We start from the raw sequence: 17,346 nt of genomic DNA on the forward strand, positions 1-17,346 counted from the left end.
TGTAATGTATGTACACAGTGACTGCACCAGCAGAATAGTGAGCACAGCTCTGGAGTATAATACAGGATAAGTAATGTAATGTATGTACACAGTGACTGTACCAGCAGAATAGTGAGCGCAGCTCTGGAGTATAATACAGGATAAGTAATGTAATGTATGTACACAGTGACTGTACCAGCAGAATAGTGAGCGCAGCTCTGGAGTATAATACAGGATAAGTAATGTAATGTATGTACACAGTGACTGCACCAGCAGAATAGTGAGCACAGCTCTGGAGTATAATACAGGATAAGTAATGTAATGTATGTACACAGTGACTGTACCAGCAGAATAGTGAGTGCAGCTCTGGAGTATAATACAGGATAAGTAATGTAATGTATGTACACAGTGACTGTACCAGCAGAATAGTGAGTGCAGCTCTGGAGTATAATACAGGATAAGTAATGTATGTACACAGTGACTGCACCAGCAGAATAGTGAGTGCAGCTCTGGAGTATAATACAGGATAAGTAATGTATGTACACAGTGACTGCACCAGCAGAATAGTGAGTGCAGCTCTGGAGTATAATACAGGATAAGTAATGTATGTACACAGTGACTGCACCAGCAGAATAGTGAGTGCAGCTCTGGAGTATAATACAGGATAAGTAATGTAATGTATGTACACAGTGACTGTACCAGCAGAATAGTGAGTGCAGCTCTGGAGTATAATACAGGATAAGTAATGTAATGTATGTACACAGTGACTGTACCAGCAGAATAGTGAGCGCAGCTCTGGAGTATAATACAGGATAAGTAATGTAATGTATGTATACAGTGACTGCACCAGCAGAATAGTGAGTGCAGCTCTGGAGTATAATACAGGATAAGTAATGTATGTACACAGTGACTGCACCAGCAGAATAGTGAGTGCAGCTCTGGAGTATAATACAGGATAAGTAATGTATGTACACAGTGACTGCACCAGCAGAATAGTGAGTGCAGCTCTGGAGTATAATACAGGATAAGTAATGTATGTACACAGTGACTGCACCAGCAGAATAGTGAGTGCAGCTCTGGAGTATAATACAGGATAAGTAATGTAATGTATGTACACAGTGACTGTACCAGCAGAATAGTGAGTGCAGCTCTGGGGTATAATACAGGATAAGTAATGTAATGTATGTACACAGTGACTGCACCAGCAGAATAGTGAGCGCAGCTCTGGAATATAATACAGGATAAGTAATGTAATGTATGTACACAGTGACTGTACCAGCAGAATAGTGAGCGCAGCTCTGGAGTATAATACAGGATAAGTAATGTAATGTATGTACACAGTGACTGTACCAGCAGAATAGTGAGCGCAGCTCTGGGGTATAATACAGGATAAGTAATGTATGTACACAGTGACTGTACCAGCAGAATAGTGAGTGCAGCTCTGGAGTATAATACAGGATAAGTAATGTATGTACACAGTGACTGCACCAGCAGAATAGTGAGTGCAGCTCTGGAGTATAATACAGGATAAGTAATGTAATGTATGTACACAGTGACTGTACCAGCAGAATAGTGAGTGCAGCTCTGGGGTATAATACAGGATGTAACTCAGGATCAGTACAGGATAAGTAATGTAATGTATGTACACAGTGACTGCACCAGCAGAATAGTGAGTGCAGCTCTTGAGTATAATACAGGATAAGTAATGTAATGTATGTACACAGTGACTGCACCAGTAGAATAGTGAGCTCAGCTCTGGAGTATAATACAGGATAAGTAATGTAATGTATGTACACAGTGACTGCACCAGCAGAATAGTGAGTGCAGCTCTGGAGTATAATACAGAATAAGTAATGTAATGTATGTACACAGTGACTGTACCAGCAGAATAGTGAGTGCAGCTCTGGAGTATAATACAGGATAAGTAATGTATGTACACAGTGACTGCACCAGCAGAATAGTGAGTGCAGCTCTGGAGTATAATACAGGATAAGTAATGTAATGTATGTACACAGTGACTGCACCAGCAGAATAGTGAGTGCAGCTCTGGAGTATAATACAGGATAAGTAATGTAATGTATGTACACAGTGACTGTACCAGCAGAATAGTGAGTGCAGCTCTGGAGTATAATACAGGATAAGTAATGTATGTACACAGTGACTGCACCAGCAGAACAGTGAGTGCAGCTCTGGAGTATAATACAGGATAAGTAATGTAATGTATGTACGCAGTGACTGTACCAGCAGAATAGTGAGCGCAGCTCTGGAGTATAATACAGGATAAGTAATGTAATGTATGTACACAGTGACTGTACCAGCAGAATAGTGAGCGCAGCTCTGGAGTATAATACAGGATAAGTAATGTAATGTATGTACACAGTGACTGTACCAGCAGAATAGTGAGTGCAGCTCTGGAGTATAATACAGGATAAGTAATGTATGTACACAGTGACTGCACCAGCAGAATAGTGAGTGCAGCTCTGGAGTATAATACAGGATAAGTAATGTAATGTATGTACGCAGTGACTGTACCAGCAGAATAGTGAGCGCAGCTCTGGAGTATAATACAGGATAAGTAATGTAATGTATGTACACAGTGACTGTACCAGCAGAATAGTGAGTGCAGCTCTGGAGTATAATACAGGATAAGTAATGTAATGTATGTACACAGTGACTGCACCAGCAGAATAGTGAGTGCAGCTCTGGAGTATAATACAGGATAAGTAATGTAATGTATGTACACAGTGACTGTACTAGCAGAATAGTGAGCGCAGCTCTGGAGTATAATACAGGATAAGTAATGTAATGTATGTACACAGTGACTGCACCAGAAGAATAGTGAGTGCAGCTCTGGGGTATAATACAGGATAAGTAATGTAATGTATGTACAGAGTGACTGCACCAGCAGAATAGTGAGCGCAGGTCTGGAGTATAATACAGGATAAGTAATGTAATGTATGTACACAGTGACTGCACCAGCAGAATAGTGAGCGCAGCTCTGGAGTATAATACAGGATAAGTAATGTAATGTATGTACACAGTGACTGCCCCAGCAGAATAGTGAGCGCAGCTCTGGAGTATAATACAGGATAAGTAATGTAATGTATGTACACAGTAACTGTCCCAGCAGAATAGTGAGCGCTGCTCTGGAGTATAATACAGGATATAACTCAGGATCAGTACAGGATAAGTCATGTAATGTATGTACACAGTGATTCAACTTGTTATGATAGATGTATATTTTGGTATTTATGGATGGCGACGTATAAAAGGGCTAGTTCTCTTTGAACGCTCCTTGTCTGATCACAGTGATCAGTTATAATATGTGATGGAACCTGTCAGCAAGTGTTTTATTCCCCTGCAGCGCCACCAGAGGACAAATGAAGTATTGCACAGTTCTCATTTAAATGAATAGGCAGGGTGTGTATTGTGTGGATGTATGGGGTCCTCTAGGGTGAGAGATAGTCTCTGTCTAATGGGGGAACTCCAGTCATTTGTTGGGTGTTGTAGTCCTGCAGCTTCTGTCATTTATTATACAGTAGATAGAGGGGAACGCGTTGTGGTATTAAACCTCACAAGGGGTCGCAGAGTTGCTGCATGCTACATGTCACTTTCATTAGGTCGGAGTGGAGATGACAGCCATTAAACATGTCCCTGTGTTCGGTCACAATGCCGCCTCTGTGGGCCTGACCTTTGTATTATTACCCGTGATTAAGTCACTTTTCGGCTACACAAGACTTATCCTTTAAGTTTTCCTGTGAGGAGCAGATTTGGGTTTTAATCGCAGCAGCTGGCTTCCTGTGCCAATCTCTGCGGCCCCCCCATTCACTAAATCTCCAGGGGAAATACCCCGTAATTAGCCGGAGAGGGGACAGATGGCTGAGTGCCTTTGTCTGCCATCCTCCCCCCACTCCCCCCCATTCACAGCATTGCTGTCTCCCAGGGGCAGATATTTGAATGACAAAGAGAAGACAAATAAAAGAATTTTCCCGTCTTCCCTGACCTGCTGCCTCCACTATAAGACATGACCTTCAGGGAGAAGATGGAGAGATAGGGGGCATCTGTCAGTGCAGCCTTCTGGCAAGGTGCAGCCATCGGGGTGGGGGCATATCTGATTTCTTTGTTAATGGGTGGGTTGCAGTCATTTTTTCCCATTCTCTGAATGTACACATGGTTCAGGTCGCTGAAGAAAATATGGATTGACACGGTGTATCTAAGCCATATGTGATACTGTATGTGTGATACTCTGCCACTGAGCTGGCGTATCTAATCCTATCATGTGTCATAGTGCTTATTGACCTGGTACAGCTAAGCCGTTTAATGTGTGATACTGTCTGCTAAGCCGTTGTATCTAAGCCTATTATGTGTGATACTCTCTGATGAGTTGGTGTATCTAAGCCAATCCTATCCGCTGAATTACTGTATATCATTGTGATGCTATCTGTCTGCCGAGTATCTAAACCTGTTATGTTGAGCACTATCTGCTCAGATGTGTATCTAAGTCTATCATGTGTGATACTGTCTACCGAGCTGCCGTATCTAATCCCATCACGTGTGACACTGTCTGGTCAACAGGGTATCTAAACCTATCATGTGATACAGTACAGTGTCTGCTGAGGGTACCTAAGCCTAATATGAGAGTGTGAGCCCTATATGGGACAATGTCTGTAAAGCGCTCTGGAATATGATGGCGCTATACAAGAGAAATAAATAATATATTGTTTGCTGCACCGCTGTATCTAAACCTGTTATGTTATATATGTTGTTCTGAGCAGGGTACCTAAGCTTATTGTATAATGTAATTGTCTGCTGCACCGCTGTATCTAAACCTATCATGTGTGATACTGTCTGCTTTGTAACGTATCTAAGCCTACGATGTGTGATTGTGAAGTCAATGTATCTACGTGTAGTAATATTTGTTGAACAGTGTATCTAAACCTGCCACATGTGATACAGAGTAATGTATCTAAGCCGACGAAGTGTGATTGTGTTGAAGTCAATGTATCTATGTGTGATAATATTTGTTGAACAGTGTATCTAAACCTATCATGTGTGATACTGTCTGCTTTGTAACGTATCTAAGCCTACGATGTGTGATTGTGTTGAAGTCAATGTATCTACGTGTAATAATATCTGTTGAACAGTGTATCTAAACCTGCAACATGTGATGCAGAGTAATGTATCCAAGCCGACAAAGTGTGATTGTGTTGAAGTCAATGTATCTATGTGTGATACTATCTGTTGAGCGGTGTATCTAAGCCTATCATGTGATACATTTTCTGCTGAGCACGGTACCCAAGTCTATTAGGTGATATATTATCTCTTGCCCTGCCGTATCTAAGCCTATCATGTGTAATACTCTCTGCTGAGATGGTGTATCTCATCCATGACACGTGATACAGTCTTGGTGAACCATGTAGCACTACAACCCCCATCATGCCCTGCGCTCCTCACCTTGATAGTCTTTGTCTGTAGTTTCAGTCCGTTGAGGGTGTTTATGGCTTTATCCGCATCATTGGGGTCCACATAATTTACAAATCCGTATCCCAAGCTCTGACCTGTAGGGAGAAGTTAGATACGTGGTCAGTGTTATCTCACAGGACAGGACAGCCATCAGTCACACCACACAAAAGGTCTGGACTTTAGGGTCAGGGGTCTCCTAGCAGCTTGGTGTCCACAATGCCACCACCTGCCTTCACCGAGATCCTAAATGAAGATACATCTGGGCGAATCCCATTGAGGAATATCTGACGGGGTCTGTGAAGACAAACCCCATATAAAATGGTGACTTTACACACACACCATCATGTTACATGTGCACCCACTGGACCACACCATTGGTAGGTCGCCCCATCTAGTCTTGGCCTTACAAGGGTTAAAAATGGAGGAACACATATGCTCTATCTACGGGTAGTCTATTGTGGCGGCCAGAAAATCTGCCCACCAAAAAGCACATGGAGATCCCTGGGAGGAAGCCAGGAGACAGACCGACAGCCATGTTATGGTCTACACTGACATCTGTCAAAGTAGAAGTGACTACCCGTGATATGTATTGTATAAAACACGCACGGTTACTACATATGTCACTTAAAGGGTAACTCCATACTGTTATCAATAAAGTTTGTTGAAGCAAACATTAAGGCCGGGTTCACACGGAGTTACGTGCCGCGAGATTTGGCACGTAGACGCCGCGTGACCCTTTGCGTGCCGTACACGCTCCCATTCATTTCAATGGGAGCGGGGAGCGTATGCGCCGCGCTAGTTTGCGGCCGTGAATAAATGCACGGCCGCAAACTAGCGCGGCGCATACGCTCCCCGCTCCCATTGAAATGAATGGGAGCGTGTACGGCACGCAAAGGGTCACGCGGCGTCTACGTGCCAAATCTCGCGGCACGTAACTCCGTGTGAACCCGGCCTAAAGGAGCTTGGTATATATAATGTATATCCAGAGCTGGCAGCCCCTTACAATGCCATACATGTTATAAGCGGGTGTAAACACAATGGGACATACGTATTACACTGGTAGGAATGCAACATAGTCCTAGCGACCAATCACAGCACAGCTTTCAGTTTACAGGAGCAGAATAGAAAATGAAAGTCACGCTGTGATTGGTTGCTGTGGGCAACTAAGTCTTGCTTTTAAACAGTTTAGAAAACCCGTCCGTGTTTCCCATAGCAAAAAAAATCAGAAAACAGCTGTCATTACTGTCAGAAAAAATTGTAACTACAGGACGGTTTAGAGTAGCAAGCGATCCTTCACCCCTCATATTGAATCACTTGCACATTCATGTCACCTCCACCTCAGAAACATCTCCAGAATACGCCCTTTCCTTACCAGAGATCCACTAAAGACACTTATTGTCTCTCTGATTCATTCGCGCCTTGACTACTGTAACTCCTTACTAATCGCTCTTCCCCTCACTAAACTCTCCCCTCTACAATCTATTCTGAATGCAGCGGCCAGGCTCATCTATCAGGCTAGACCAGGCATGTCAAACTCAGGGTACCCCGAGGGCCACATGAGTAACAAGAGGTTGTTGCGAGGGCCGCACACACCAGCTAATGTCACACACGTATTTTAACAGCAGTCATGAAATCAAGATATGAAGTAGTAATATGTAACAGCAACTAATATATTTAACAAAAATACAGCAATTAAAAACTAAACATTTATTTGCTAACATTTTTTTCAATCTTTTTTAGATTATAAGTGGTGATCAGTCAGCCTTGTTCTCTGAGAAGATTTTGTTAAAAGAAAGAGAAGAAAATTATCTGTTTACATATACACCCTTCATCTGCCCCCAGATTCATGTCCCCCATATCTGCCCCCAGATTCATGTCCCCTCCATCTCTGCCCCCAGAATCATGTCCCCTCCATCTCTGCCCCCAGATTCATGTCCCCTCCATCTCTGCCCCCAGAATCATGTCCCCTCTATCTCTTCCCCCAGTGTCATGTCCCCCCATCTCTGCCCCCAGATTCATGTCCTCTCCATCTCTGCCCCCAGATTCATGTCCTCTCCATCTCTGCCCTCAGATTCATGTCCCCTCCATCTCTGCCCCCAGATTCATGTCCCCCCATCTCTGCCCCCAGATTCATGTCCCCCATCTCTGCCCCCAGATTCATGTCCCCTCCATCTCTGCCCCCTGATTCATGTCCCCTCCATCTCTGCCCCCAGATTCATGTCCCCACATCTCTGCCCCCAGATTCATGTCCCCCCATCTCTGCCCCCAGATTCATGTCCCTCCATCTCTGTCCCCAGATTCATGTCCCCCATCTCTGCCCCAGATTCATGTCCCCCATCTCTGCCCCAGATTCATGTCCCCCATCTCTGCCCCCAGATCCATGTCCCCCCATCTCTGCCCCCAAATTCATGTCCCTCCATCTCTGCCCCCAGATTCATGCCCCCCATCTCTGCCCTCAGATTCATGTCCCCCATCTCTGCCCTCAGATTCATGTCCTCTCCATCTCTTCCCCCAGATTCATGTCCCCCATCTCTGCCCTCAGATTCATGTCCCCCATCTCTGCCCTCAGATTCATGTCCCCTCCATCTCTGCCCCCAGATTCATGTCCCTCCATCTCTGCCCCCAGATTCATGTCCTCTCCATCTCTGCCCCCAGATTCATGTCCCCCCATCTCTGCCCCCAGATTCATGTCCCCCATCTCTGCCCTCAGATTCATGTCCCCCATCTCTGCCCCCAGATTCATGTCCTCTCCATCTCTGCCCCCAGATTCATGTCCTCTCCATCTCTGCCCCCCAGTGTCATGCCGTCCCCTCCTTCATCTGCCCTCAGTTTCACGTTCCACCTCTATGCGTACACACAACTTACCTTCTCCGACGACTCCGAGTCCTCGCTCCCCCGTCGCACTCTCTCCGTCTCGGGCTAGTTCACACGTGAACTGCCCGCGTGGGTTTTGACACCGAGAGAGACGTGGCGATGGTCGCGGCTTTCCCCTCCGCTGTCGGCTCAAATGAATGAGCCAACATAGGAGGGTGCTGCCGGGGGCGGAAGCCGCGTGGCTCAACCCGCGCGGCTTCCGCCTGAAGATTTAGACGCGATGTGACGTCATCACATCACATCACGTCTACACAGCAGCGTGTAGCAGCGAGTAACCGCGAGAGTATTGCACCTCTGCGGCCCGCACAAAAGTCTCAAATTTTGTCTCTTAGAGACAAAGTTTGAGACTTTTGTGGGGGCCGCAGACATGCCTGTAAAGGGCCGCATGTTTGACATGCCTGGTCTAGACGCTACAGCGATGCCTCGGGTCTGTGCCAGTCACTACATTGGCTGACTATTCATTATAGAATAAAATATAGTTATCCCCCTCATCCACAAGGCTCTCCATAATGCCGCACCTCCATACATTTCCTCCCTCATCTCTCTCTACCGCCCAACCCGTGTTCTCCGCTCACTCAATGACGTAACACTTACATTCTGTATTATCAGAACCTCCCACGCTCGTATACAAGACTTCTCCCGAGCTGCACCACTTCTCTGGAATGCTCTACCCCGGACAATCAGATTAACTCCCAATTTCTACAGCTTCAAGCGCAAACTAAAGACGCATCTTATCAGACAAGCCTATCACAATGTCTAACGTAAACCCTTCCGTACTATAATTAGAATCCCAAAAATGTAACCCTCCTCTGTCTCCGCTCCCACATTACCCCACATGATATGATGCAATTTCAGGCTAACTCTATATGTCCAAGCACCACTCACACGTTACAGGACACCACTAGAGATGGCTCATAAGGTTTTGTTTGTATAATGACAGTCACCTCTATTACAAAAGTGTCTGACCTCTGTATAAGCAATGCCGCCCCTGCTACCTCTTGTGTCACCCCCTCTACCTCATAGATTGTAAGTTCTTGCGAGCAGGGCCCTCAGTCCCATTGTGTGAAATAACTTTTGTAATGTATCTTTCTGTCTGTATTTGAACCCTACAAATTGTACAGCGCTGCGGAATATGTTGGCGCTATAGAAATAAAATGTATTATTATTATTACTATTATTATTATTATAGATAGGTAGCTAGATAGATAGAGGATAGTTGGATAAATAGATAGATATGAGATGGATATGAGATACACAGATAGATACTATACATATGAGATAGATGATATGAGATAGATAGATAGATAGATAGATAGATAGATAGATAGATAGATAGATAGATAGAGTGTTGGCACCCCTGCAATTCTGTCAGATAATACTCAGTTTCTTCCAGAAAATGATTGCAATCACAAATTCTTTGGTATTATTATTTTCATTTAATTTGTCTTCAATGGAAAACCACAAAAAGAATTGTCAAAAAGCCAAATTGGATATAATTCCACACCAAACATAAAAAGGGGGTGGACAAAAGTATTGGCACTGTTTGAAAAATCATGTGATGCTTCTCTAATTTGTGTAATTAACAGCACCTGTTACTTACCTGAGGCACCTAACAGGTGGTGGCAATAACTAAATCACACTTGCAGCCAGTTGAAATGGATTAAAGTTGACTCCACCTCTGTCCTGTATCCTTGTGTGACCACATTGAGCATGGAGAAAAGAAAGAAGACCAAAGAACTGTCTGAGGACTTGAGAAGCAAAATTGTGAGGAAGCATGAGCAATCTCAAGGCTACAAGTCCATCTCCAAAGACCTGAATGTTCCTGTGTCTACCGTGCGCAGTGTCATCAAGAAGTGTAAAGCCCATGGCACTGTGGCTAACCTCCCTAGATGTGGACGCAAAAGAAAAATTGACAAGAGATTTCAACGCAAGATTGTGCGGATGGCGGATAAAGAACCTCGACTAACATCTAAACAAGTCCAAGCTGCCCTGCAGTCCGAGGGTACAACAGTGTCACCCCGTACTATCCAGCGTCAGGATCTGACTGAGAAGGGACTATATGGTAGGAGACCCAGGAAGACCCCACTTCTTACCCAGAGACATAAAAAAAGTCAGGCTGGAGTTTGCCACAACTTACCTGAGAAAGCCAAAACCGTTCTGGAAGAATGTTCTCTGGTCAGATGAGACAAAAGTAGGAAAAGGCCTCAACATAGAGTTTACAGGAAAAAAAGAGGCCTTCAAAGAAAAGAAGACGGTCCCTACAGTCAGACATGGCGGAGGTTCCCTGATGTTTTGGGGTTGCTTTGCTGCCTCTGGCACTGGACTGCTTGACCATGTGCATGGCATTATGAAGTCTGAAGACGACCAACACATTGTGCAGCATAATGTAGGGCCCAGTGTGAGAAAGCTGGGTCTCCCTCAGAGGTCAGGGCTCTTCCAGCAGGACAATGACCCAAAACACACTTCAGGTCAGCACTAGAAAATGGTGGTGAGAGAAAGCCCTGGAGACTTGTAAAGTGGCAGCAATGAGTCCAGCCCTGAATCCCATAGAACACCTGTGGGGGAGAGATCTCTTGGTGGCAGTTTGGAGAAGGCCCCCTTCACATCTCAGGGGGGACCGCGAGCAGTCTGCCAAAGAAGAATGGTCTAAGATTCCAGGAGAGCCTTGTAAGAAACTCATTGCTGGTTACCGGAAGCGGTTGTGCGCAGTTATTGTGTCTAAAGGTTGTGCTACCAAGTATTAGGCTGAGGGCGCCAATACTTCTGTCCAGACCAGTTTTGGAGTTTTGTGTAAAATGATCAATGATGTGACTTTTTTTTTTCATTCTCTTTTGTGTTTTTTCATTGCAAGCAAAATAAATAAAGATATTACCAAAGAGTTTGTGCTTGTAATCATTGTCTGGAAGACAACGAGTATTATCTGACAGAATTACAGGGGGCCAATACTTTTGGCCAACACTGTAGATAGATATTAGAAATAGTAAGACAGATAGATATTAGATATATAGATAACTAGCTGGTACCCGCGACTTCGGTGATTGTAGAAGTGGGTATATACAGGCGCGGGTAAGGTTTTCGTACTGTGTATAAGGTATGGGATATGAAATGTAACTTTGTATCTTGTTGTTGCTGTAATTCTGAGACTACGTGAGACTTTTGTGATGAATGTAATTTATATTTCAGCTGCTATACAATGTTCTGAGAAACTGTACATAGTGACTTTGGGACAGAGGTATTTCAGGTTAATATACTTCGATATACGACATTGGATGATTTGTTATTTTCCGCCAGTACATGTAAGTTTTGGGCACAGGATACTCTTGAGCAAGCAACATAAAGTCTGTCCCTGTGCATGACAGTTTAGTAACTCCATGTGCCTCTTATTAATAGCAATTAACCCCATCATGTCCCTCACATTAACCCCTGTGTAAGAGTTACTGATATGTGAGAGACTTGGAGGTAATAATTAAGTATCTTCATTATTGAGGTCTTTTATTATTACCTCCATATGTCTCACATAGTAGTAACCTTTATATGGGGCCCACAGGGGTTAATATGAGGGACATGATGGGGGTTATTCCTATTAATGTGAGGCACATGGAGTTACTAAGACTAAACTAATAACCCCAAATGCCTGACATTAATGGGAACAGTAATCCTATGTACCTGTGTGTTTTTCAGTTTCACTTTGCTAGCAGCTTCCTCTCCTCCTCGGGGAATGTTTGCAGGGTGCAGACCACTATAGCAGGCACAGACCAGAGCGATTAGGCTCCACCCCCTGGGTTTCCTGCACCCCTCTCAAAGGGGAGTGTCCTTATGCCTCAGCTCTAGCAGCCCACTGAAGAGACTCGCACTTCATTTAACTCTTGCAGGTCCTGTGCTGCTGGCATGCCAGTGAAATATGGCAGGAGTGCCACTCTTGGCACGTGTGCCAGGGGTTGCTGACCTCTGCTGTAGATGGTAATATGAATTTTGTGGCTTGCTATGGTCCAAAGTGTGTGAGATTGCAGAGATAGTGATGTGAGTTTGGGTTTTGTGGGGGTCCTGGGAAAAACGTATGTGCGCTATTGTGACAAAAAGTAGCCTATTGCGCAATCGAGTGTAGTGACTATGTTTGTGGAAAATTTCAGCCAAATCGGTCGAGGGGGTTTTGCGTGATTGAGTAACAAACATCCGAACACACAAACCCACAAACATACAAACTCACAAACTTTCACCTTTATAATATTAATAGGATAATATAGGTAGATACATAGATAGGAGATAGATAGATAGATAGATAGATAGATAGATAGATAGATAGATAGATAGATAGATAGGAGATAGATAGATAGATAGGAGATAGATAGATACTATATAATGGTTACAATATATGTCAAGTCATATGTAATATAGGACAGTATACATTAGACAGCGCGTGGGATGACACGAGCGAGGACGACATAGTGAAGGGATTTTTCGATATGGCATATTAGTAGGTAGTAATTGGTGACATCCAGAAAGATGTAATTAAGCCTGTACTAATGATGGCCAGTAAGGACAGAACATACTGTACAGGATTTACAGAGTAGAAAACTCATTATCTGCAGATGATATTAAGCTCTATAAAGTACTCAACACAGAGAAGGATAGTAGTATATTACAGAGGAGGATAGTAGTATATTACAGAGGAGGATAGTAGTATATTACAGAGGGGGACAGTAGTATATTATATAGGGGGATAGTAGTATATTACAGAGGGGGATAGTAGTATATTACAGAGGAGGATAGTAGTGTATTACAGAGGAGGATAGTAGTATATTACAGAGGAGGATAGTAGTATATTACAGAGGAGGATAGTAGTATATTACAGGGGAGGATAGTAGTATATTACAGAGGGGGACAGTAGTATATTATATAGGGGGATAGTAGTATATTACAGAGGGGGATAGTAGTGTATTACAGAGGAGGATAGTAGTGTATTACAGAGGAGGATAGTAGTGTATTACAGAGGAGGATAGTAGTATATTACAGGGGAGGATAGTAGTATATTACAGAGGAGGATAGTAGTATATTACAGAGGAGGATAGTAGTATATTACAGATGAGGATAGTAGTGTGTTACAGAGGAGGATAGTAGTATATTACAGAGGAGGATGGTAGTATATTACAGGGGAAGATAGTAGTATATTGAAGAGGAGGATAGTAGTATATTACAGAGGAGGATGGTAGTATATTACAGGGGAGGATAGTAGTATGTTACAGAGGATGATAGTAGTATATTACAGAGGAGGATAGTATATTACAGAGGAGGACAGTACAGTAGTATATTACAGAGGAGGTTAGTAGTATATTACAGAGGAGGATAGTAGTATATTACAGAGGAGGATAGTAGTATATTACAGAGGAGGATAGTAGTATATTACAGAGGAGGATAGTAGTATATTACAGGGGAGGATAGTGGTATATTACAGAGGAGGATAGTAGTATATTACAGAGGAGGATAGTAGTATATTACAGAGGAGGATAGTAGTATATTACAGAGGAGGATAGTAGTATATCACAGAGGAGGATAGTAGTATATTACAGAGGGGGATAGTAGTATATCACAGAGGAGGATAGTAGTATATTACAGAGGAGGATAGTAGTATATTACAGAGGAGGATAGCAGTTTATTACAGAGGGGGATAGTAGTATATTATATAGGAGGATAGCAGTATATTACAGAGGAGGATAGTAGTATATTACAGAGGGGGACAGTAGTATATTATATAGGAGGATAGCAGTATATTACAGAGGAGGATAGTAGTATATTACAGAGGAGGATAGTAGTGTATTACAGAGGAGGATAGTAGTGTATTACAGAGGAGGATAGTAGTATATTACAGAGGAGAATAGTAGTATATCACAGAGGATGACAGTGGTATATTACAGAGGAGGATAGTAGTATATTACAGAGGGGCACAGTAGTATATTACAGAGGGGGATAGTAGTATATTACAGAGGAGGATAGTAGTATATTACAGGGGAAGATAGTAGTATATTACAGAGGAGGATAGTAGTATATTACAGAGGAGGATAGTAGTATATTACAGAGGAGGATGGTAGTATATTACAGAGGGGGATAGTAGTATATCACAGAGGAGGATAGTAGTATATTACAGAGGAGGATACTAGTATATTACAGAGGAGGATAGCAGTATATTACAGAGGGGGATAGTAGTATATTATATAGGAGGATAGCAGTATATTACAGAGGAGGATAGTAGTATATTACAGAGGGGGACAGTAGTATATTATATAGGAGGATAGTAGTATATTACAGAGGAGGATAGTAGTATATTACAGAGGAGGATAGTAGTGTATTACAGAGGAGGATAGTAGTGTATTACAGAGGAGGATAGTAGTATATTACAGAGGAGAATAGTAGTATATCACAGAGGATGACAGTGGTATATTACAGAGGAGGATAGTAGTATATTACAGAGGGGGACAGTAGTATATTACAGAGGGGGATAGTAGTATATTACAGAGGAGGATAGTAGTATATTACAGGGGAAGATAGTAGTATATTACAGAGGAGGATAGTAGTATATTACAGAGGAGGATAGTAGTATATTACAGAGGAGGATGGTAGTATATTACAGGGGAGGATAGTAGTATGTTACAGAGGAGGATAGTAGTATATTACAGAGGAGGATAGTAGTATATTACAGAGGAGGATAGTAGTATATTACAGAGGAGGATAGTAGTATATTACAAAGGAGGATAGTATATTACAGAGGAGGATAGTAGTATATTACAGAGGAGGGTAGCAGTATATCACAGAGGAAGGTAGTAGTATATCACAGAGGAAGATAGTAGTATATTACAGTGGAGGATAGAAGTATATTACAGATGAAGATGACGATAGTAGTATATTACAGAGGAGGATAATAGAATATTACAGAAGAGGATAGTAGTATATTACAAAGGAGGATAGTAGTATATTACAGAGGAGGATAGTGGTATATTACAGAGAAGGATAGTATATTACAGAGGAGGATAGTAGTATATTACAGAGGAGGGTAGTAGTATATCACAGAGGAAGGTAGTAGTATATCACAGAGGAAGATAGTAGTATATTACAGAGGAGGGCAGTAGTATATTACAGAGGAGGATAGTAGTATATTACCCAGGAGGGTAGTAGTATATCACAGAGGAAGATAGTAGTATATTACAGAGGAGGAAAGTAGAATATTACAGAGGAGGATAGTAGTATATTACAGAAAAGGAAAGTAGTATATTACAGTGGAGAATAGAAGTACGGTATATTGCAGATGGCGATAGTAGTATATTACAGAGGAGGATAATAGAATATTACAGAAGAGGATAGTAGAATATTACAGAGGAGGGTAGTAGTATATCACAGAGGAAGATAGTAGTATATTACAGAGGAGGGCAGTAGTATATTACAGAGGAGGATAGTAGTATATCACAGAGGAGCACAGTATTATATTACATATGAGGAAAGTAGTATATTACAGAGGAGGAAAGTAGTATATTACAGAAAAGGATAGTAGTATATTACAGAGAAGGATAGTAGTATATCACAGAGCAGCACAGTAGTATATTACAGAGGAGGATAGCAGAATGTTACAAAGGAGGATAGTAGTATATTATATAGGAGGATAGCAGTATATTACAGAGGAGGATAGTAGTATATTACAGAGGAGGATAGTAGTGTATTACAGAGGAGGACAGTAGTATATTACAGAGGATGACAGTGGTATATTACAGAGGAGGATAGTAGTATATTACAGGGGAGGATAGTAGTATATTACAGAGGAGGATAGTAGTATATTACAGAGGAGGATAGTAGTATATTACAGATGAGGATAGTAGTGTGTTACAGAGGAGGATAGTAGTATATTACAGAGGAGGATGGTAGTATATTACAGGGGAAGATAGTAGTATATTACAGAGGAGGATAGTAGTATATTACAGAGGAGGATGGTAGTATATTACAGGGGAGGATAGTAGTATGTTACAGAGGAGGATAGTAGTATATTACAGAGGAGGATAGTAGTATGTTACAGAGGAGGATAGTAGTATATCACAGAGGAGGATAGTAGTATATTACAGAGGAGGATAGTAGTATATTACAGAGGAGGATAGTAGTATATTACAGAGGAGGATAGTAGTATATTACAGAGGAGGATAGTAGTATATTACAGAGGAGGATAGTAGTATATTACAGAGGAGGATAGTAGTATATTACAGGGGAGGATAGTGTTATATTACAGAGGAGGATAGTAGTATATTACAGAGGAGGATAGTAGTATATTACAGAGGAGGATAGTAGTATATTACAGAGGAGGATAGTAGTATATTACAGAGGAGGATGGTAGTATATTACAGGGGATGATAGTAGTATGTTACAGAGGAGGATAGTAGTATATTACAGAGGAGGATAGTATATTACAGAGGAGGACAGTACAGTAGTATATTACAGAGGAGGATAGTAGTATATTACAGAGGAGGATAGTAGTATATTACAGAGGAGGATAGTAGTATATTACAGAGGAGGATAGTAGTATATTACAGAGGAGGATAGTAGTATATTACAGGGGAGGATAGTGGTATATTACAGAGGAGGATAGTAGTGTATTACAGAGGAGGATAGTAGTGTATTACAGAGGAGGATAGTATATTACAGGGGAGGATAGTAGTATATTACAGAGGAGGATAGTAGTATATTACAGAGGAGGATAGTAGTATATTACAGAGGAGGATAGTAGTATATTACAGAGGAGGATAGTAGTATATCACAGAGGAGGATAGCAGTATATTACAGAGGGGGACAGTAGTATATTACAGAGGGGGATAGTAGTATATTACAGAGGAGGATAGTAGTATATTACAGAGGAGGATAGTACAGTAGTATATTACAGAGGAGGATAGTAGTATATTACAGAGGAGGATAGTACAGTAGTATATTACAGAGGAGAATAGTAGTATATTACAGAGGAGGATAGTAGTATATTACAGAGGAGGATAGTAGTATTTTACA

General features: G+C 42.1%; 1 protein-coding gene across 5 annotated transcripts in view; it reads right to left on the bottom strand.

Moving 5' to 3' along the window:
* ELAVL3 (ELAV like RNA binding protein 3) overlaps positions 1-17,346 on the bottom strand; it is a 53,784-nt gene that overhangs the window by 10,134 nt on the left and 26,304 nt on the right. For all 5 annotated transcript variants that reach the window (XM_075272567.1, XM_075272569.1, XM_075272568.1 and 2 more), the window contains exon 3: positions 5,434-5,537. In XM_075272567.1, coding sequence (XP_075128668.1) covers positions 5,434-5,537 — 104 coding nt within the window. The remainder of the gene's footprint in view (positions 1-5,433; positions 5,538-17,346) is intronic.

This window comes from Leptodactylus fuscus, chromosome 5, assembly GCF_031893055.1.
Source record: "Leptodactylus fuscus isolate aLepFus1 chromosome 5, aLepFus1.hap2, whole genome shotgun sequence".
NCBI lineage: Eukaryota > Metazoa > Chordata > Amphibia > Anura > Leptodactylidae > Leptodactylus > Leptodactylus fuscus.